The sequence below is a fragment of the Felis catus genome, chromosome A1, assembly GCF_018350175.1.
Source record: "Felis catus isolate Fca126 chromosome A1, F.catus_Fca126_mat1.0, whole genome shotgun sequence".
Taxonomy (NCBI): domain Eukaryota; kingdom Metazoa; phylum Chordata; class Mammalia; order Carnivora; family Felidae; genus Felis; species Felis catus.
Genome location: NC_058368.1, coordinates 111,250,288 through 111,272,695, shown reverse-complemented (window position 1 = coordinate 111,272,695; position 22,408 = coordinate 111,250,288). Strand labels below are relative to the sequence as shown.

Below are 22,408 nucleotides of genomic sequence, written 5' to 3'. Positions count from 1 at the left end.
ACTCTGTCTCTCTCAAAACTAAGTAAATAAACATTAAAAAATAATAAAAATTTTAATTAACTAACTAACTAACTAACTAAATTTATGTTGGGGCACCTGGATGGATCAGTCGGTTAAGCATCTGACTCTTGATTTCGGCTTACGTCATGATCTCACGGTTCTTAAGATTGAGCCCTGCGTGGGGCTCTGTGCTGATGGCATGGAGCCTGCTTGGGATCCTCTCTTTCCCTCTCTCTCTCTGCCCCTACTCCTTGAGCTCTCTCTCCCTCAAAATAAATAAGCTTAAAAAAAAAAAACGTCAATTCATGTGATATCAAAAATACAATCAGTACTGGGGTATCTGGGTGGCTCAACTGGTTAAGCGTCCAACTTTGGCTCAGATCATGATCTCACGGTTCGTGAGTTCAAGCCCCACATCGGGCTCTGCCCTGACAGCAGAGAGCCTGCTTGGGATTCTTTCTCTACCTCTCTCTCTCTCTCTCTCTGCCCCTCCCCACTCCTGGCCTCTCTCCCTCTCTCTCAAAAATAAACATTAAAAAAAATACAATCAATAAAGTGATGTTATTAACTGCTATAACCAAATTTGTATATAGCCAACCTGATCAACAGTTAACTCTTAAGACTTCAATTGAAGACATCCTGATTTTAAAGATTTTGATAAAATCTTTATCAAATGTGAAAAAAATTTATAAAATTTTTTAAAAAATTTATAAAATGTGAAAAAATGTTCATAATGCTATCAACCGAATTTAGTAACAAAACCAATACTTTTTGTGAAGCAAACCATTGTGCAGATTTTTTCAGACCTACAAATACCACCTAATATATAGTTCTTGCTGATGACAATAAAGATAATATTGATCATACTGTTACTAAAAAGTATTAGTTGAACAAAATATAAAGGCAATGACCCTCAAATTTCTTAGGTCACAATCTTTAACTTTCTTTTTTTTTAATTTTTTTTTTTTTAACGTTTATTTATTTTTGAGACAGAGAGAGACAGAGCATGAACAGGGGAGGGGCAGAGAGGGAGGGAAACACAGAATCGGAAGCAGGCTCCAGGCTCCGTGCCATCAGCCTAAAACCCGACGCGGGGCTCGAACTCATGGACTGCAAGATCATGACCTGAGCTGAAGTCGGACGCCCAACCGAATGAGCCACCCAGGCACCCCCACAATCTTTAACTTTCAACAGCATATGAGACTAACTAAAATGGGTTTGGCCTTCATCAGGCTTCATTAAAGAAAAAATTTGCTGGGGCACCTGGGTGGCTCAATCAGTTAAGCATCCAATTCTTGATTTTGGCTCAGGTCATGATCTCACGGTTCATGAGCTAGAGCCATAAGATGGGCTCCTGATAATGGTGCGGAGCCTGCTTGGGATTCTCTCTCCCTTTCTCTCTGCCCTTCCCTTGCTCAGGCGTGCTCACTCTCTCTCTCTCAAAATAAACTTAAAAAAAAAAAAAAAAAGAATTTACCAATAGGAAATAAAAAAAAAAAAAAGTAATCACCCTTATCATAGGCAGATTTGAGTTTGAAGTAAATGGACCGAACGACATCTTTCCTCAAGGAGAAAAAAAAAGTAAAAACAACAACAAAAAATCAAGGAGGCAACTAAACTATGTCTGAGACAGAAGTAAAGAACTGAAGGTATGAATAAATAAATTCTAGCTCAGGTGATCTGGCCAAGAATGCAAACTTATGTGTGAAAAGTAAACTGGTTTTCAATCTCAAATTCCATGACTCCAAGAATAATGATCTTTACATAACTTCACTGTCTCTTGCAATCCAAGTTACAGACCTCACAAGAAAGCTATTAACCTTTAGTATTGAACATTTAGTAAAATATGGTTATTTAAATCCACCACAGGCAGATTATAAAACAGGAAGCAGTTTAGTAGTTGCCTAAAGCTGGTGAGGGATAAAAAGAGGAAGTGGGCAGTTACTGCTGATAGGCATGAGGTTCTTTTTGGGATGATAAAAATGTTCTAAAATTAGATTGAGGTGATGGCCATACAATTCAGCAAATATATCATAGATAACAGAGTTGCAGACTTAAAATAGGTTAAGTGATATGGCACATAAATTATATCTTAATAAAGCTGCTTAAATAAAGGAAAAAAAAAGTTCCTTTCATTCAAGTAGTTACTTAGGAGGCATACACAGAATCCAAAACACTGAAACCTTTAAAGTTAAGTATTTTTTTTAATTTTTTTTTTTTTAACGTTTATTTATTTGTGAGACAGAGAGAGACAGAGTATGAACAGGGGAGGGGCAGAGAGCGAGGGAGACACAGAATCTGAAACAGGCTCCAGGCTCTGAGCCATCAGCCCAGAGCCTGACGCGGGGCTCAAACTCACGGACCGTGAGATCATGACCTGAGCCGAAGTCGGACGCTCAACCGACCAAGCCACCCAGGCGCCCCAGTATTTTTTTTTAATGTTTATTTTTTTTTAAGAGAGAGACAAAGAGCGTGAGCAGGGAAGGGGCAGAAAGAGAGGGAGGCACAGAATCCCAAGCAGGCTCCAGACTCTAAGTTGTCAGCACAGAGCCTGACACAGGGCTTGAAGTCACTAGGCAGGAGATCATGACCTGAGCCGAAGTCGGACACTTAACTGACTGAGCCACACAGATGCCCCTAAAGCTAATTATTTCAAGAAAAATAAGGGGTGCCTGGGTGGCTTAGTCGGTTCAGCATCTGACTGCTGATTTTGACTCAAGTCATGACCCCAGGGTCATGAGATGAGCGCTGCACAGGGCTCCCTGCTGAGTGTGGGGCCTGCTTGGGATTCTCTCTCTCTCCCTCTGTCACTCTCCACCACTTACGCTCACTCTCTCTAAAAGTAAATTTAAGAAAAAAATTTAAAGCAAGATAAAACTCTCCAGATTTTTCTAATGTTATTATTTGTGAAATATTTACAATAGGTGATAACAATTCTTACCCATATTGGCCAATAACCCTGCAATTGCTTGAACATCAGCTCCAAGAAAGACTTCATTCAGAGTTGAAACTACAGGCAAACACAAAGTATGAACACGAATTCTTCTTTCACCTTTGGGGAAAACATATAAATGACAGTAAGGGACAACTTATATTTAAAAACTTGTATGCAAGTCTCTTGGAAAAATCACTTCTTTTCAATTTAGAACCAAAAAGATTATTTAATAAGCAGAAATAGTTTCAAAGCCTTAATGAGTAAAAGCTCATTAACTTTTATTTCTTTCATTTTTTGACTATAAAATTCTTTTTGTTCAAGTTATTACTCAAAAGGAATCATAAATTATGGTAACATGTTCGCTTCTTAAAAATTTCTTTTCTAAACCTTTTGGTTACTTTCTTTCTTTTTTCTTTTTTTTTTAAGTTTATTTATTTATTTTGAGAGAGAGAGCACAAGTGGGGAAGGGGCACAGAGAGAGAGAGAGAGAGAGAGAGAGAGAGAGAGAGAATGAATCCCAAGCAGGTTCCTCTCTGCCAGTGCAGAGCCCACTTCAGATTCTCTGTCTCCCCCCCCCCTTCATTTTCGCTCATGCTCTCTCTCTCTCCCAAAAATAAACTTAAAAAACACTACCTTCCACATGTATTCTAGAGCCTGTTTTGATATTTAAAGTCTAGAGAAATCTTATACTTTCCTCTTTAACCACAGAAAAAAATTTAAAAGAAATCGACTAATATATTTTTTTTGGTAATTATTACCCACAATAATAAAAATCAATAAATACAGAAATAAAAATGAAAACCTTTTGGGAAGCATCAAATATCAAGCTAATTTTTAAAAATTTTCTAATCAGCAAGATCTGGAACACTAAAGTAAAAGAACAAATAAAAAAACTAGAGATGATATCCATATTACAACCTATATGGACACATGAAGACCAATGAACAGGTACATATAAGGAGCTCATACAAATTACTTTTAGAAAGAAGAACTATCTGCAATAAAGGGCAACACTGCTTAGATTTTCTATTCTAGACCAGAATAATGATAGCCAAAAGAAAACATATAATGTTTAGCCTATCATATCAGCAACAATAACTAAACACACACACCACACACACACACCAAAGGCTAAAATGAAAAGGGCACTTGGTAAGACCAGAGATTGGTAACATCTTTCTGAAAAGCAACGTGGAAATACCAAGATTTTTTCTAAACAGTAAGCCTCACACTAAGTAGACTCTCAATAAATATCTGTTAAATACGATTGGTAAATAAATATGACACATCTTGGCTTTACCAAGGATAGCAACAAAGCTCTTAAGATCAGAAATATATTCTTTTGGTTTAAGAGAAATGAGTACCTCCAAAAGTAAGGGAGATTATTCTAAGCCAATGAATACGTGACCAAATTTTAAAAATTTCCCTTTGCTGCAACACATTGTATTTATAGTTAACAATACTGGATTGTAGACCTAAAAATCTCTTAAAACATAGATCTCATGTTATATGTCTTTGCCACAAAAACAACAACAACAATCCACACCTCCCCTCCCCCTCAAAACACCCCACCTTACCTTTGCTGGATGTATACAAGAGTGCAGACTGAAAGGAAACCAACTGAGTGTCAGTAAGACTCTCTTCCACTGACATCTGTACTGCATACCCAGCATCTGGGTTTACATTAGGCAAAGACAGTAAGTCTGTTGACCGAACAAAGAAGTTCCCATGGAAGGTATGAATGGAAAGACCTAGAAGAGAAAACTTTATCAAAATCGTTTATATATTTTCATTTTATCCCTGTCACTTATCAGACTGGCAGAGAGTAAATCTAAAGGTTTAATACTGTGATACTGTGATACTGTGATTTATGATAAGAATATATACTTGATCTTCACCCATTTCTGGCAGAGAGCTCCTAAACTCTTAGAATTTCCTAAGTGATGAGAGTCACAAAAGTGTCTCTTGCTATGTTGATGGAGTGACTTTTGGCAAGAACCTAGGTAACCTAAGGATGGGGGCTGGTTACCAGAGGACCCAACCATGTGATTAGAAGGCTGGAACTTTCAGTTCAACCCCTACCCCACCAACATCCTTCAGGGAGGGGAGAGGACCTAGAGGATGATACAGTCACCAACTGCCAATAATCTAAGCAATCATGACTATGTAAATAAGCCTTCATAAAAACTCAAAAGGATGGGGTCCTTCGGAGAGCATCTGGATTGGTGCACACATGGAGATCTGGGAGGAGTGTAGCACTCAGAGAGAACATGGAAGCTGCAGAAGCTCCATGCCCTTTGCCTTCTCCATACCTTGCCCTGCACATCTCTTCCATTTGGCTGTTCCTGAGTTATATTCTTTTATAAAAAACCAGCAATCAAGTAAATAAAATGTTTCTCTGAGTTCTGTAAGCTGCTCTGTAGCAAATAAATTGAACCCAAAGAGAGGGTTTTAGGAACCTCCAATCTATAGCCAGCCAATCAGAGCACAAAAATAAACAGAAACCCAAAGAAGCTACTGTGGTAACTAACTGGTTATGAGTGACACTAATACCTGAGTTGTTTGAAGATGTGTCAGCCTTATACAAGTGTTATATGATACTTTACTTAAGATGTTACTTATGTTTTATTACCAGTTGTTTCACTCAATCATTTTTTCTTTTTATTACAATGATAATACAGAACTCCATTTGGCAAATGGTTTGACCAACAGATTTCAACATCTATCTAGTGGACAGGTTGTGGATCCTTATCTTTTGATATCTTTTTTTTTTTTTTTTCTTTTTGGCTACATATTTCATATAATCTTTCCACTGGAAAAAAAAAAAAAAAAAAAAAAGATTGAGTCCAGGGTGACTCAGTCGGTTAAGCGTCTGACTCTGGTTCAGGTCATGATCAGGCTCTGTGCTGACAGCTCAGAGCCTGGAACCCGGTTTGGTTTCTGTGTTTCTCTCTCTCTCTGCACCTCCCCCACTCACACTCTGTCTCTCTCTCTCAAAAATAAATAAACATTAAAAAAAAATAAGTTAAAAAAATGATTGCTTCACACCTCTTAAAGAACAGCATTATTTTAAAGATTAGAACCAGGTTGATAATGTGAAGGAATAAAATATCTGGAATTATTTCCCATTTTCTTAAGAGAATAGTTATTATCATTTAGCAGCCACAGGCATTTATCCTGAAAAATACACTGGATTAAAGCATTCTGAAACTTTCAGACTATTTCCAAAGCAACACTGAGGCAAGGTTAGTAGCAGTGCAGATAGAGAAGAGCACAAATAAAAAGATCTCCTACTTGTAAGATCAATGGTGGGGATGGTGGCACAATAATGAAAATGTACTTCAAAACAAAACAAAACAAAACAACAAAAAAAGAAAATGTACTTAATGCCATTCAACTGTATACTTTTAAATGGTTAAATAAAAAATTTTGTTATGAATATTTACTGTAATTAAAAAAATAATTGTTTTATTAAAAAAACACCTTTCACTACTACTGTTTCTGTTCAAGACATGGAATAAAAATCCATGCCTATTTTTGGTGGGGGGAGGGGGAGAGGAGGGATATGATTTTTTAAAATTAGATATAATTCACATACCATAAAAATTACACATAGGGGTGCCTGGATAGCTTAGTTGGTTAAACCTCTAACTTCAGCTCATGTCATGATCTCACGGTTTGTGAGTTCGAGCCCCACCTTGGGCTCTGTGCTAACAGCTCAGAGCCTGGAGCATGCTTCAGATTCTGTGTCTCCCTCTCTCTCTGCCCCTCTCCTACTCACAATCTCTCCCTCCCTCCCTCCCTCCCGCCCTCTCTCTCTCAAAAACAAACACTAAAAAATTTATAAAAATTATACATAAAGTGTACAATTCAGTGGCTTTTGGTATATTCAAAAGAGTCCCCATTTTATAATGTTTCTTCTCCATTCTTTTTTTTTTCACCTAGGCTCCACATCCAATGTTGGCTTGAATTCACAACCCTGAGATCAAGAGTCCCATGGTCTACCGACTGAACAAGCAAGGCACCCCTTATCTATTATTAACTGCATATTCCATCAGTGTAAGTAAAATATCTTAGAAGAGCAAACATGAAATAAGACTAGCTGAAAATGTGTATTTACTGGTATCAAAAGCAACATTTCTATGCATATGTTAAAAAATAAAAGTCCCACCTTTCGTGCACCGAATCCTCATGACTGCCTCAAAGCCAATCTTTCGAGTGAGGTATCTCTGTAGTTCCTTCTGTAATTTCTGTACTTGTACTGGGTTCTGCTGATGGTGGTAAGAGGGATAGTAATAGACACTACCTGCTGAATACCGAGAAATACAACCTGGAAGAGAACACACACTTTAAAAAAATCCTGCCATTAAGTGCTATGACTGCACCAAAAAAACTACTGGTATTTGAATCAATTCTTCCTTAGCCTCCCAAAGTATTATCAGAAAAGAAAATTTCATTCTTTTAAATAGTATAAAAAAGTCTCTATTATAAATATTTAGAGTAGAAGACCAAAAGGTTTATAGTAGACTGATTAACTCTCCCAAAGGAATAAAAATCCCTTCACTTTGTCCTCTATTTGGAATATCATCATATAAATACCACTTTCACATTCATTTGAAAAAAAATAGTCATGAGGAAGAACTTACCCAGAGAAGCCAAATCAGAATACTGTCCACTAAGAAGGAATAAGTCAACGGCTACCTGCTGACCAGAACAATCCAAGGCTAATTTCTTATAGAAGTCAGTGGATGGTGTCAAGTGAATTTCCTATTAATAATAAATTATATAAAGAAAAAATTTAAATTAAATTGTCATAAAATTTTTATGTTTTTTAAAACTTTATTTATTCATTTATTTTGAAAGGGAGAGCTCAAGGGAGCAGGGGAGGGGCAGAGAGAGAGGGACAGAGAATTCCAAGCAGGCTGCACAAGGTCAGCACAGAACCCAATGTGGGGCTTGAACCCACGCACAAACTGTGAGATCATGACCTAAGCTGAAATCAAGAGTAGGACACTTAACTAAATGAGCCACTCAGGTGCCTCTAAATTGTCATAAAATTTTAAAATCTATCTATATATACCAAGATGTTAACAGTAGCCTTGGGGGGTAGTCTAAAAAAATCCTTTATTTTTGTAATATTTTTTCACTTTTTCAGTAAAAAAACATGTACTGCTTAACTATTTTCTACTTTGTTTTACCTTTATTTTTTATCTTTTGAGAGAGAGCAAGTAAGCGAGCGAAAGTGAGCTGGGGAGGGGCAGAAAGAGAGGGAGAGAGAAGATGGAAGTGGGCTCTGTGCTGATAACGGAGAGCCCAACGCAGAGCTTGAACTCATAAACTATGAGATCATGACAGAGCTGAAGTCAGAAGCTTAACTGAGCCACCCAGGTGCCCCTATTTTGTTTTACTTTTAAAAAGAAGTATACCTATTATGCTAATTTCGGTAATCGATTTAACGTTTACTATGCTGGAAACTGTTCTAAACAATTCATGTGTATTATCCATTCAGCCTTTTGAACTACTATAAGAAGCAGGTAACTACCATTATTTTCACTTTATAAATAAACATAAGGAAAGAGAAGGGCAAAGAAATTAACTACTCAAGTTCATACACCTAAAAAGCAGAATTTAGGGAGACAGACTCCAGGACTGACACCATAATTGTAGCACATGGCAACTCTCATCATCTTTTGAAAAATACTCATCTCAAATTAAGTTTATACATACAAGGTGTTAAAAGCAATTCTATGGCAGTCAGTATACCAAACTATGACTACGTTTTAGTGTTTATCCATGTTCTACTTTGTCCCTAGAAGCATATTCCTTAGCTGCCAGACTTTCTCATCAAAGGCAGGCTGCATTGTGAGTAGCATGCCAAATATCCAACAGTAAAGTAAGAGTCAATCAGGTAGAAAATGTAATAAAATAGAAATTATGACATAAAAGAGAAATGCTTTACCTATTTCCTTATACTCCCTACTCTCCACAACTGAAAAGTAAATGAGAAACAAGCTTTGTGGTCAAAGGGACAGAGCAGAACACCACCATGTACAGTAACATACATGTGATGACACCCTCACCTTAGCAGAAGACCTTTGGTTGGGCTCCTCTCGCGGTCTCAGGGCTCCCACTCCAAGAGTAGGAAGTTGTGTTTGAAAGACAGACATTCGACCACCAGTTGGGGACATCAGCTTAAAGGCAGCCTGAAGTGCAGGACCCAAGGCACTCTGCGTTTCCAGGGTCTTGGTGAACATTTGTGGCAAAGTTTTCAGTAAATCTTGAACAAGCTTGTAAAATAAAGCAAGAAAACTCAAAGGTGTTACAAGTAAAATTTTTTTTCACAAAAAATCAGTAACTAATACAGTAGACAAGACACCGAGTTGTGATGATGGTCAGAGAATCTACAGACAGTACAGTAAACAATGAAGTTGGTCAAATGACAAGAAAGCCATTTTAAGTCAACATTATAAATTGGCAAGCAAGACAAATCAAAATTGGGGCCTTACAGTTCTTGCACATGCAGTAGTCCAGCAAGACTATAAGTCCAAAATGTATCCAAAAGAACCATCACAGGTTAGAGATTTGTTTTATTTTAATGCCATGAAACATGGCCTTCTCAATCACCTCTACACACATTATTCTTTTCAGTTCCAAAGCAAGTTTAACTCTTCCCTATTGAAAAGTCTAAGATAGCCAGTAAATTTGCCAACTAGTAATACCACTACAAAAGAAAAACAAAATGAAAAACAACTACCTATTCAGGTTTATTGTACAAATAAGGAGAGTCAAAGGGAAAAAATGTACTTCACACTATGGTGAAGTCACTGTTGCCAACAGCTAAGACCATAGACTTGCTAGTTAAAATGTTACCCCTACGGCATATATGCATGTACAGGGTAGACAACATCCCCCCTTCAGACACATTCTGTTCACCTCTCACTGTATTATGTCATGGCAATTTCCAGGCAGGTAATAAGTTTCTTCTGAACTGACCCCAATGACACTCTGTGAATCAGAAAAGCAAAGGGCACTGAAAGCAGCCTAGCTAAAGTGCTTCTATGTAGTGACCAGAAGCTTATCTGAGCAACCCTCCCAATTTCCCAAATGGCTGGCAAGGCAGGTTTCCTTCAGGTTTTCCTCCTTTATGCAATAGGCTTATCTTCTACCCTATTACAAGCATCTTGCTATATTAGACTTAAAAGCCATCAGTTCAAGGGTAAACTCAAGAGCTGTTCATCTGATGAATTTTAACTAACAGCAAATATAAAATGTTACACGTCTTAAAAATACCTCAGAAACAAACAAAACTTTACTTAAAGTTCATTTTGAAAATATAATCCTTCAATATTATAATTAAGTATGTCAGATAGGAAAATGTGCCTTACCTCTTTACTTTCATTTAAATTTACTAATAAGTTCTCTGGCATAGGTATAAAAACATCTGAAAAATAAATAAATATTTCTTTTAAACAAAACTTAATTGTTAAAGATGTTCCAAATACTTAACACTGATACAATTAACTGCCTCCATATTTAAAGAAAAGCCACCTTCTCTACTATTACATATACAGCAGTGTCTACCCATGTTCAAAAAGCCACCAAAGTAGCATTTATTTAGGTATTTACTGCAACTTATCTGTTACCATGTATAAGGTAAATAGCCTCCTAGAAAATATTAGATCATATTAGATCATATTAGAAAATATTGATCTATAAGCACTCAGTAAGGGTTTGCAGAAGTGCTCTGCTTCTTAGGTTAAAGACACAGTTTAGAATGCTACTTTACATTCTTGCTTAGACCTGAAAGCCAGCATTCTTATCATTAAAAAAAAAAAATGTTGAATAAGATGACATACAAGAAAGCTGTCTTTACAAAGAAGTCACATAGTCCACCAACTGCTCTGTCATTCAAAAAGGAGATACTCTCATAAATGAGGCCCCCACCAGTGCCTATACTTCTGAAACTACAAAATCAATTACATCAGAAGATAGGCTAACTGACCACATCAGATGAGCTCCTCAGGATTCAAATTTATTGTTACTTAGGAATTAAATTCTCTTCCTTAAAAAGGGAGCAAATGGGGAAGGGAAATGTCGGTGGTGGTGACGGATTATGAGAAGTCTCACTTTCTACATTTTGGTACTGTTTGTGATTTTTTAAAAAAAGGCTCATTACAATCTTTGTAAAAAGTAATACCAAAAAAATAATGTGAAACATTATTTACTTGACCTGTCATATAAAAATTCTGTTTAGATTTCTTCTTTTTTCTTTAGAACTAAAAAATGTTTAATAAAAATTTTACAGAGATACAATTCACAAAACATGGGGGCGCCAGGGTGGCTCAGTTGGTTGAGTGTGCAACTTTGGCTCAGGTCATGATCTCACAGTTCATGAGTTTGAGCCCCGCGTCGGGCTCTGTGCTGACAGCTCAGAGCCTGGAGCCTTCTTCAGATTCTGTGTCTGCCTCTCTCTGCCCCTCCCCCACTTGCACTATGTCTCTCTCTGCCTCTCAAAAATAAAGAAATGTAATATAAAAAAAAAACAACAATTCATAAAACATAGAATTCACCCTCGTAGAAGATACAATTCAGTAATTTTTTAATATGTTCACAAAATTACACAACCATCACCAGTAATTCCGGATCCTTCCCATCATCCTGAAAAGAAATGCCACATGACTTAGCCGCCATTCTTCATGACCCTGACAACTCTCACAGCACTAGGCAGCTGCCAGTCTGTCTCTGGATTTGTGTACGCTGGACACATCGTACTAACAAAGTCACACTATGAGGTCCTTTGTGACTGGCTTCTTACACAACAAAATGTTTTCAAGGCTTGCCCATGTGGTAGCATCTATCAGTACTTTATTCTCTTTCATTGACAAATATTTCATTGTATAGATACATTTTTTTGTTTACACATTCATCAACTAATGGGTATTAGGGTTGTTTCTACTTTTTTGGCTATGTTGCTATGAACATTCACATGCACATAGTCTTAATTTTTTTGAGTATATAAATATTGAGTAGAATTGCTGGATCATATGGTAACTCTATGTTTAACTTCTGGAGGAAGTGACAGACTGTTTTCTGTAGTGGCTGCAACATTTTCCGTTCCAAACAGCAGTATATGAGAGTTGTAATTTCTCCACTTTCTTGAAAATACTTTGTTACTGTCTTTTTTTAAATCCCTGCTATGTGACATACAGCAAGGGACATTCCATCTATCAGCTTATGTATAAAATTGAGAGGCTGGACCACATCACTGAATTCACAATTTGGCCCATCATCAGAATCACCTGTTCAGCGAACAATGAAGTAAGTATCTGGGTAAACAGGTTAGGAAATAAAGCTGATTTTTTGTGAGATTTAGAATAACCAAGACAGAAGGGAGCTCTCCTCAACTACTACCTTTTAAAGATGTACAGTGAATCCTCACTATTCGTGGATTCTATATTTGCCAATTTGCCTACTCAGTAAAATTTATTTGTAACCACAAAACCAATACTCATGATGCTTCTATGGCCATTTATAGACATGCTGACAGCAGCAAAAAAAAAAAAAAATTGAGTTCTGAATTTCCTAGTCAGTGTAAGGTAGCATTTCATTGTGGTTTTCATTTGTATTTCCCTGATAATTTAGGATATGGAGCATCTTTTCAAGTGCTTATTGGCCATTGAACACTGTGTATTGAATAGAGACAGGTCTATTCAAATATTTTGCTCACTTTTTAATCAAGATGTCCTTTTCAGGTTAAGTTGTAGGGCTTTTTTACATAATCTGGATATAAATTCCTGATCAGACATATGATTTGCAAATATTTTCTCATATTCTGGACAGTCTTTTCACTTTCTTGATGGTATCCTTTGAAACACGAAGTTTCTGAAGAAATCAAATTTATCCTTTTCTCTCTTTTTTCAAACTAATCTCTACATCCAATGTGAGACTCAAACTCATGACCCTGAGATCAAGAGTTGAATGCTCTACCGACTGAGCCAGCCAGCCTATTTTTTCTATTTTTCTATTTTTTGTTGTTTGTGCTTTTGGTGTTATACCTAGGAAATCAACCAATCCAAGGTCACAAAGATTTACTTCTGTTTTCTTCTATTTTAATCTCATACTCAAAGGGCACCTAGGTGGCCCAGTCAGTTAAGCATCTGACTTCTGCTCAGGTCATGATCTCACAGTTCATGAGTTCAAGTCCTACGTCGGGCTCTGTGCTGACAGCTCAGAGCCTGGAGCCTGCTTCAGATTCTGTGTCTCCCTCTCTGTCTGCTCCTCCCCGCTCATGCCCTCTGTCTCTCAAAAATAAATAAACATTAAAAAAAAAATTTAATCTCACACTCCAGTCTATGAGTTTTGAGTTAATTTTCTTAACTGTGGTTATGAAATATACACAATATGTGGGGTCAAGAGTCACATGCCCTACCAAGTGAGCCGGCCAGGCATCCCTCACCTTAACCATTTTTAAGTGTACAATTTTTAAGTGTACATACATTCGCAATGTTGTATAGCCATCACCATTATGTATTTTCAGAATGTTTTCATCATCGCAAACTCTGTACTCACTAAATAGTAACTCCTTAACCCCTGGTAACCTGTATTCTACTTTCTATCTCCATGAATGTGCCTATTCTCAGTATCTCATATAAGCAGAATCATACGATCCTTGTGCTTTTGCACCTAACTTATTTTACTTCGCATGTTTTCAAAGTTCATCCGTGTTATAGCATGCAACAGAATTTCATTCTTGAGTATATGTATATACCACACTGTTTATCCATTCATCTGTTATCCAACCATCTGTTGATGGATACTTGAATTGTTTACATATTTGGCTACTGTGAATAATGTTGCTATGAACCTTGGTATGAGTATTGGTTTGAGCCTGCTTTCAATTATTTTAGGTATATACTGGGAGTAGAACTGCTACATCATAATGACAACTATGTGTTTAACTTTTTTGAGGAATTGCCAAACTGTTTTCCATAGCACTGTACCATTGTACATTCCCATCAGTAATGCATGACAGTTCCAGGGTTTCCACATCTTTGTCAAAACTTATCATGTCCTATTTTTTTGATAATAGCCACTGTAATGGATGTGAAATTGTATCTCACTGTGGTTGTGATTCGTGTTTCTTTTTTTTTCTTTTGGTTTTGAGAGGTTTGTTTGTTTGTTTATTTATTTAATTTTACTTGGTTAACACAGTGCGATATTGGTTTTAGGAGAATTTATTGACTTGTCACTTTACATACAACACCTAGTGCTCATCACAACAGGTGCCCTCCTCAGTACCCATCACCCACCTAGCCAATCACCCACCCACTTCCCTCTGTCAACTCATAGTTTGTTCTCTATCATTAAGAGTCTCTTATGGTTTGTCTCCCTCTCTTCTCTTCCCCCCATTCCCGTATGTTCATCTGTTTTGTTTCTAAATTCCCACGAGTGAAATCATAAGGTATTTGTCTTTCTCTGATTTATTTTGCTTAGCATCACACATTCTAGCTCCATTCACGTCATTGCAAATGGAAAGATTTCATTCTTTTTGATGGATAATAATATTCCACTGTATATACATTGTACATCTTCCTTATCCATTTAGCAGTCAATGGACATTTGGGCTCTCCGTAGTTTGGCTATTGCTGAGAAGCATATCTCTAATGACTAATGATGTTGAGCATTTTTCTTTTCATGTGCTTATTGACCATTCATGTATCTTCTTTGGGGAAATGTCCATTTAAGTCCTTTGCCCATTTTTGAATTGTGCCATTTTTTTTAATCATTGAGTTGAGGAGTTCTTTACATGTTCTAGATATTGATCCTGCATCATTCATATGATCTGCATATATTTTTGCCAATTTTGTGAGTCCTCTTTTCACTCTTTTGAAAATGTTCTTTGATGTACAAAAGGTCTTAGTGTTCATGAAGTTCAATTTATTTTTTGTTACCTCTACTTTTGATGTATACCCAGGTAATCGCTGCCAAACCCAATGTTATAAACATTTTCCTCTGTTTTCTTTTAAGAGTTTTATAGTTTTAGCCCTTGAGTTTAGATCTTTGATCCATTTTTTTATATGTTTTAAGTAAGGGTCCAACTTCATTCTTTTGCATGCTCATTTTCCTCCGAATCATTTGTTGAAAAGACAGTTTTTTCCCTATTGAATGGCCTTGGTTTCCATGTCAAAAATCAATTCACCATATATGTGAGGGTTTATTCCTGGGCCCTCTATTCTATTCCATTACTCTTATATGTCTATTCTCAAATACTTTTTGAATGAACGAATGAATGAATGAATGAATGAATGAATGAGGGAAAAAGAAACTACATTTAATCTGAATTTGAACATTAACTTGTTTTTGTTGCCTTGTCCAGAATTCACTTTACCTCTATTACTGTTTCCTCTTCTGTAAATGAGGGATTAGACTGAAGGACTCTTACAATTCCAACAAGCTTATCATTTTATACTCCAGGTCTTTTCCCTCAATATAATAGAGTCATATCATATACACTATATAACATGATATTTCTAAAACTGAAAATTCCTAAGACATTTCAATAATTTAAAGTGTATAATATATACCTTCAATATCTGAAACTATTAGCATCTGAGGTTGAGAGAGACCTTCTTGAAGACTGTAGAAGTGGATTGTACTATCAAACGTAATGAAGCCAATTTTTGTCCTAGTATTGCCAGGAAGCCTATAAACAAATTCAGAAGAGGATTTCATCAAGTTTTCCCATATAAATATATATATATATATATAATATCTGTGAAGAGTTAACATGCAAATAACTACTTTGGTATTATGGGAAGTGTCCCAACATAAATGTTCAACCCATTCAATGTTTAATTAGCATGAAAACATACCCTGCACAAAGTGAAAACACTGCAGAAGCCAAACAATCAACAAAACCAAGCAATAATAAAGCAATCCAAAACTCATTACACCTATATGAAGTTAAATAAGTCACACAGGAAGTGGCAGATAAAAAATACTTGAAAGTGTATACAAAACTTTTCATGTTCCTGTAGTGAAAACTTTGTAGATGATTTTAATTTATCAAAAATAGTTTTAAAAAATTACCATAAATGGTAATTCCAAAATATAAATTAAGTACTGCACTTCTTTTAAAAGTTTACCCAAGGACTCTTGGGTGGCTCAGCTGGTTAAGCGTCCGACTTTGGCTCAGGTCATGATCTCACAGCTATGAGTTCAAGCCCTACATCAGGCTCTGGGTGACAGCTCAGAGCCTGGACCCTGCTTCATATTCTGTGTCTCCCTCTCTCTCTGCCTCTCCCCCACTTGCACTCTGTCTCTCTCTCTCAAAAATAATAAAAACACTAAAAAAATTTTTAAAGGTTACCCAAATCTCTTATGTTGTTTGTCTTAAGAAGAGCAGTAAGGGGGCACCTGGGTGGCGCAGTCGGTTAAGCATCCGACTTCAGCCAGGTCACGATCTCTTGGTCCGTGAGTTCGAGCCCCGCGTCGGGCTCTGGGCTGATGGCTCGGAGCCTGGAGCCTGTTTCCGATTCTGTGTCTCCCTCTCTCTCTGCCCCTCCCCCGTTCATGCTCTGTCTCTCTCTGTCCCAAAAATAAATAAACATTGAAAAAATAAAAATAAAAAAAAAAAAAAAAAAAGAAGAGCAGTAAGGAGCACCTCACTGGCTCAGTTTGTTGAGTGTCTGACTTCAGCTAAGGTCATGATCTCACGGTTCTTGAGTTCAAGCCCTGCATCAGGCTTTCTGCTGTTGGCACTGAGCCCACTTCAGATTCTCTATCCCCTACTCTCTCTGCCCCTCCCCTGTTCACTCTCTCTCAAAAGTAAATAAACCTTAAAAAAAAAAAAAAAAAAAGAGCAACAGGAGGATTTGTCTTTAAGAACTTAAATGTGTTGACCTATAGTTTCTTAAGGAGAGGGACAAACTAGTTTTCATTCTTGTTGCTCAGGCTTAGATGAGTCAGTGGAGTTTCACATCAACAGACAATCCCCATATACAATCTAAATTAAAAATATAAATACTGGGTACACTGAGTGGCTCAGTCAGTTAAGCATTCAACTCTCGATTTCGGCTCCAGTCATGATCCCAGGGTCATGGGATCAGGCCCCACATGGGGCTCTGGGCTGACAGCCAAGAGCCTGCTTGAGATTCTCTCGTTCCTTCTCTGTGTGCCCCTTCTGCACATGCTCCTGCACACACTCTCTCTCTCAAAACAAGTAAATAAACTTAAAAAAAAAAAAAATGCCAGAAAGAACAAGGAGGCTCCTTTCACCAAGGTGAAGGACTTAGTAGTCCACTTCTGATATGATTTGATACTTCACATTCTTCCACACAACACAAGAGCACTATGTTTCATTACACTGAAAAGTCATACTAGCTTTTATGGGTTACACTAAGTATCTAAGGAACCATTTAACATACAGATATTTTAAGAGACTTAAGAGATAGGATAATGAAATGCCACTTGTACACACTGTTTGTATTCTTATGTCAACAAACTTACAGTAAAAAGACATTTCTGAGACAACCAAAACCAAAACTAGAACCAGGTATTAAATCATATTATGGAACTATTGCGAATTTTGTGTAGTGTAATACTTGAATCTTAGGGTTAAAAATAATTCTAAGTACTTATAGTTAAAAGGATATGCTGACTATGGTTTGAGTAAAAACACTCAAGGGGAAAAAAGTGTTTACGTATGGGAGGAATTAGATGAAGCAAAAACAGATGAACGCTAAAAATATTGAAGGTGAGGGATAAGTACCTGGAAGTTCACTACATTCTTTCTATTTACATGTTTGAAATTTTTTCATTTAAAAAAAGTAAGGGGCACCTGGGTGGCTCAGTCGGTTGAGGGTTTGACTTCAGCTCAGGTCGTGATCTCATGATTCGTGGGTTTCAGCCACACACCAGGCTTGCTGCTGTCAGCACAGAACCAGCTTTGGGTCCTCTGTCCCCTCTCTCTCTCCCCCTCCCCCACTCACACTCTCTCTCAAAATGAATAAATATTTTTTTTTAAGTTAAAATAAATTTATGTTTCTCAGAGAAAGTGAGATCTAAAGTTAACGAATCAATTTTATGGAGTTTTAGAACACAATTATATAGCATTTTTTCTATTTTGACACTACTTATTCATTTTGCTAGTTTCAAATTTAAGATGAATTAAGATACTTACAAATCCAGATTGTCTAACAAACTCTGGCAAACTGTATTCAAGTATCCAGTTTCAACGGCATTGTGAGATACATCAAACACAAAGAGATACACTGGAGGTTGAGGTGGTCGTAACTGAAGAAAAGAAAGATCTCAATAAATCATCTCAAAGGATTAAATCTAAACTTATCATCTGTCTGGCCCACTTACAGCAAAACAACAAACATTATCTATAGATTAAGACAATTATAAACAATAATGGATTGAGAAAACAATACAAAAATAACAAGAATTTTAAAAACAGGCAAAACTTTATTTTTTTGAGACACATACTTATAAAACACAAAATGAAGATGTGATTGCCCTTAGTCAGAAGAGTTTTTCTCTAGGACAGGAAGAAAAGAAAATGTGATCAGAAGGCATTCTGGGAGTACTGGCAATGCTCAATTCTGACTTGGGTGGTACTAACACAGGTATTTATTATTTGGTAAACTACACACTTATGTTTTACAGATTTTTCCATATGTACACAATATTTCACAATATAGGGAAATTATAGCTGTGACTTGATTTCTCAAGTTAGCCAGAGCTGGTTCCTTAACCAATGCATTTCAGCTAAAATCCATAAAAAAGTACAACTATATTTTAAAATTCCAAATTTAGGGGTGCCTGAGTGGCACAGTTGGTTAAACATCTGACTCTTGATTTCAGCTCAGGTCATGATCTCACAGTGAGATCAAGCACCGCTTGAAATTCTCTCTCTCCCTCTCTCTGTGCCCCTCTCCTGCTCGTGTGTGCCATCTCTCAAAAATAAACAAACATTTAAAATAGAATAGAATAGGGGCGCCTGGGTGGCGCAGTCGGTTAAGCGTCCGACTTCAGCCAGGTCACGATCTCGCGGTCCGTGAGTTCGAGCCCCGCGTCAGGCTCTGGGCTGATGGCTCAGAGCCTGGAGCCTGTTTCCGATTCTGTGTCTCCCTCTCTCTGGCCCTCCCCCATTCATCGTTCATGCTGTCTCTCTCTGTCTCAAAAATAAATAAACGTTGAAAAATAAAATAAAATAGAATAGAATAGAATAAAATAAAAAATTCCAAAGTTAAAGATTTGTTTTCAATTCACTAAAAAGCATCAAAAAACCACAATGAGAACTGGGCATGTGGTATACTAACTTTTATATATATATATTTTTTTCAACGTTTATTTATTTTTGGGACAGAGAGAGACAGAGCAAGAACGGGGAAGGGGCAGAGAGAGAGGGAGACACAGAATCGGAAACAGGCTCCAGGCTCTGAGCCATCAGCCCAGAGCCTGACGCGGGGCTCGAACTCATGGACCGCGAGATCGTGACCTGGCTGAAGTCGGACGCTTAACCGACTGCACCACCCAGGCGCCCCCTAACTTTTATATTTTTATGCACAGATCACTTGCCAAATTCATAGCATCTCTCACCTATGAGATAAGAGACGAAGGAGCAAAACATCTTACAATAAGAAAGTTTACAAATTTAAAGGAAGCCACTTTTGTAAAACCTGGGAGATAAAAGAGCCCTAGGGAGGGCAATTCAAAAGAACAGAGGCTTCTGATTTTTTGGCTTTAATTCAACAGACACAGCTATACTACAGAAAATTATTACCATTTATTTTTTATTTCTTAATTTTTTTAATGTTTATTTTATTTTTGAGAGAGAGACAGAGCATGAGCAGGGGAGGGGCAGAGAGAGAGAGAGAGAGAGAGAATCTGAAGCAGGTTTCAGGCTCCTAGCTATCAGCACAGAGCCCAATGCAGGGCTCGAATTCACAAACCGCAAGATGATGACCTGAGCCAAAGTTGGTGTTCCACCAAGTGAGCCACCTAGGCACCCCATTACTGACCATTTAAATGTCACAAAACTGTCTTCTACACTGAACTTTTCTGTGATGAAAAGAAAATGCACCCTCATAATTTCTATACCAAAATGGCGTCCACTGCCCAAATAGAGGGAGATTACCCTACAAAAATATAACAAGGTAAAATAAAATACTAAAAGTTCATGTTAAGTCTTATCTTAATATTCCCTTTATTTAGAGAAAATTATGGCATGGTGAAATAGTAACCAAATCAAAGCCATGGATTTTTATGCAAGCTCTCCCACTTACTTAAATGATATTTAGCAAGTCACTTAACCGAAGTTTGTTTTCCTACCTTACAGACAGGAACAACATTCACCTAGCTTATTTCAGACTGTTGTTTGTGATGATCAAAAATACCTAAGTGCTGGGGCGCCTGGGTGGCTCGGTTAAGCGACCGACTTCGGCTCAGGCCATGATCTCGCGGTTTGTGAATTCGGGCCCCGCATCGGGCTCTGCGCTGACAGCTCAGAGCCTGGAGCCTGCTTCAGATTCTGTGTCCCCCCCTCTCTCTACCCCTCCCCTGCTCACACTCTGTGTCTCTCTGTCTCTCAATAATAAATAAACGTTTAAAAAATTTGTTTAAATGTGTAAGTGCTAAGGCGCCTGGATGGCTGAGTCCACTGGACATCCAACTACGACTCAGGTCATGATCTCACTGTTCGTGGGTTTGAGCCCTGCTTCAGGCTCTGTGCTGACAGCTCAGAGCCTGGAGCCAGCTTCAGATTCTGTTTCCCTCTCTTTCTGCCCCTCCCCTGCTAGCATTCTCTTTCAAAAAAAAATAAAACACTAAAGAAATTGTTTTTAAATGTAAGTATTCTGTAAAATGTAAAGTGCTAATTTAACCTTGGGCATAATTATTATTTTAAAAATGCAAGACTTTAGATATTCATACAAATGTATAATAGTACTTGCGAAAGAGTGTTTATCATGGCATTATCAGGAAAAAGTTGGAAGTGACTTAAAAGTAAACACGATCCCAATATTATCTTGTAAATTTCTGGATTGATGCACAAGAAATATAAGTGAAACTTTACACTTTTACTTTTCAAATTTACCCCTGTATACTTAACCACATTTATAATGAACAACATATAAAATTTAAAAGCATACAATTTTGGTAAAAGATGACACAGTGTTTTATTTAAAATCTAGTACTAAGTAATAATATACTATATAAAAATATATTATTTATATAATTTTATACAATAACATATAAAAAATGAAAGCAGGGTTGGGAATGCAAACTGGTGCAGCCACTCTGGAAAACGATATGGAGTTTCCTCAAAAAACTAAAAATAGAACTACTCTACGACCCAGCAATTGCACTACTAGGCATTTACCCAAGGGATACAGGTGTGCTGTTTCGAAGTGACACATGCACCACAATGTTTACAGCAGCACTATCGACAATAGCCAAAGTATGTAAAGAGCCCCAAATGTCCATCGATGGATGAATGGATAAAGAAGATGTGGTGTGTGTGTGTGTGTGTGTGTGTGTGTGTGTGTGTGTGTGTGTATAAACATATATAATATACACAGTGTATATATATTATATATATATATAATATAATAGAGTATATATATATATGTATATATATATAATAGAGTATTACTTGGCAATCAAAAAGAATGAAATCTTGCCATTTGCAACTATATAGATGGAACTGGAGGGTATTATGCTAAGTGAAATTAGTCAGTCAGAGAAAGACAAAAATCATGACTTCACTCATATGAGGACTTGAAGAGACAAAACAGATGAACATAAGGGAAACAAAAACAATATAAAAAGAGGGAGGGGGACAAAACAGAAGAGATTCATAAATACAGAGAGGGGCACCTGGGTGGCTCACTCGGTTAAGTATCCGACTTTGGTTCAGGTCATGATCTCACAGTCTGTGAGTTCAAGCCCTACGTCAGGCTCTGTGCTGACAGCTCAGAGCCTGGAGCCTGTTTCAGATTCTGTGTCTCCCTCTCTCTGACCCTCCCCCGTTCATGCTCTGTCTCTCTCTGTCTCAAAAATAAATAAATGGTAAAAAAAATTTTTTTTAAATAAAAAATAAAAAAAATAAAATAAATAAAATAAAATAAAATAAAATAAAATAAAATAAAATAAAATAAAATAAAATAAAATAAAATACAGAGAACAAACTGAGGGTTACTGGAGGGGTTGTGAGAGGGGGGATGGGCTAAATGGGTAAGAGGCACTAAGGAATCTACTCCTGAAATCATTGTTGCACTAGATGCTAATTTGGATATAAATTTTAAAAAATAAAAAATAAAATTAAAAAAAAAAACCTGCAAAGTTAAAAAAAAAAAAAAATGAAAGCGGGGTGCCTGGGCGGCTCAGTTGGTTAAGCGTCCTACTCTTGGTTTTGGCTCAGGTCATGATCTCATGGTTTGTGAGATCAAGCCCCACGTTGGGCTC

At 37.1% G+C, this 22,408-nt stretch overlaps 1 protein-coding gene across 4 annotated transcripts in view; it reads right to left on the bottom strand.

Moving 5' to 3' along the window:
- The window catches only part of SEC24A (SEC24 homolog A, COPII coat complex component), a 72,325-nt gene that overhangs the window by 14,489 nt on the left and 35,428 nt on the right, over nt 1-22,408 (bottom strand). For all 4 annotated transcript variants that reach the window (XM_011282147.4, XM_019832106.3, XM_045059047.1 and 1 more), the window contains 8 exons: nt 18,117-18,229; nt 15,520-15,638; nt 10,321-10,376; nt 9,016-9,222; nt 7,582-7,702; nt 7,107-7,265; nt 4,513-4,686; nt 2,942-3,052 (listed from right to left, as the gene is read on the bottom strand). In XM_011282147.4, the coding sequence (XP_011280449.1) occupies nt 2,942-3,052; nt 4,513-4,686; nt 7,107-7,265; nt 7,582-7,702; nt 9,016-9,222; nt 10,321-10,376; nt 15,520-15,638; nt 18,117-18,229 (1,060 nt within the window). The remainder of the gene's footprint in view (nt 1-2,941; nt 3,053-4,512; nt 4,687-7,106; nt 7,266-7,581; nt 7,703-9,015; nt 9,223-10,320; nt 10,377-15,519; nt 15,639-18,116; nt 18,230-22,408) is intronic.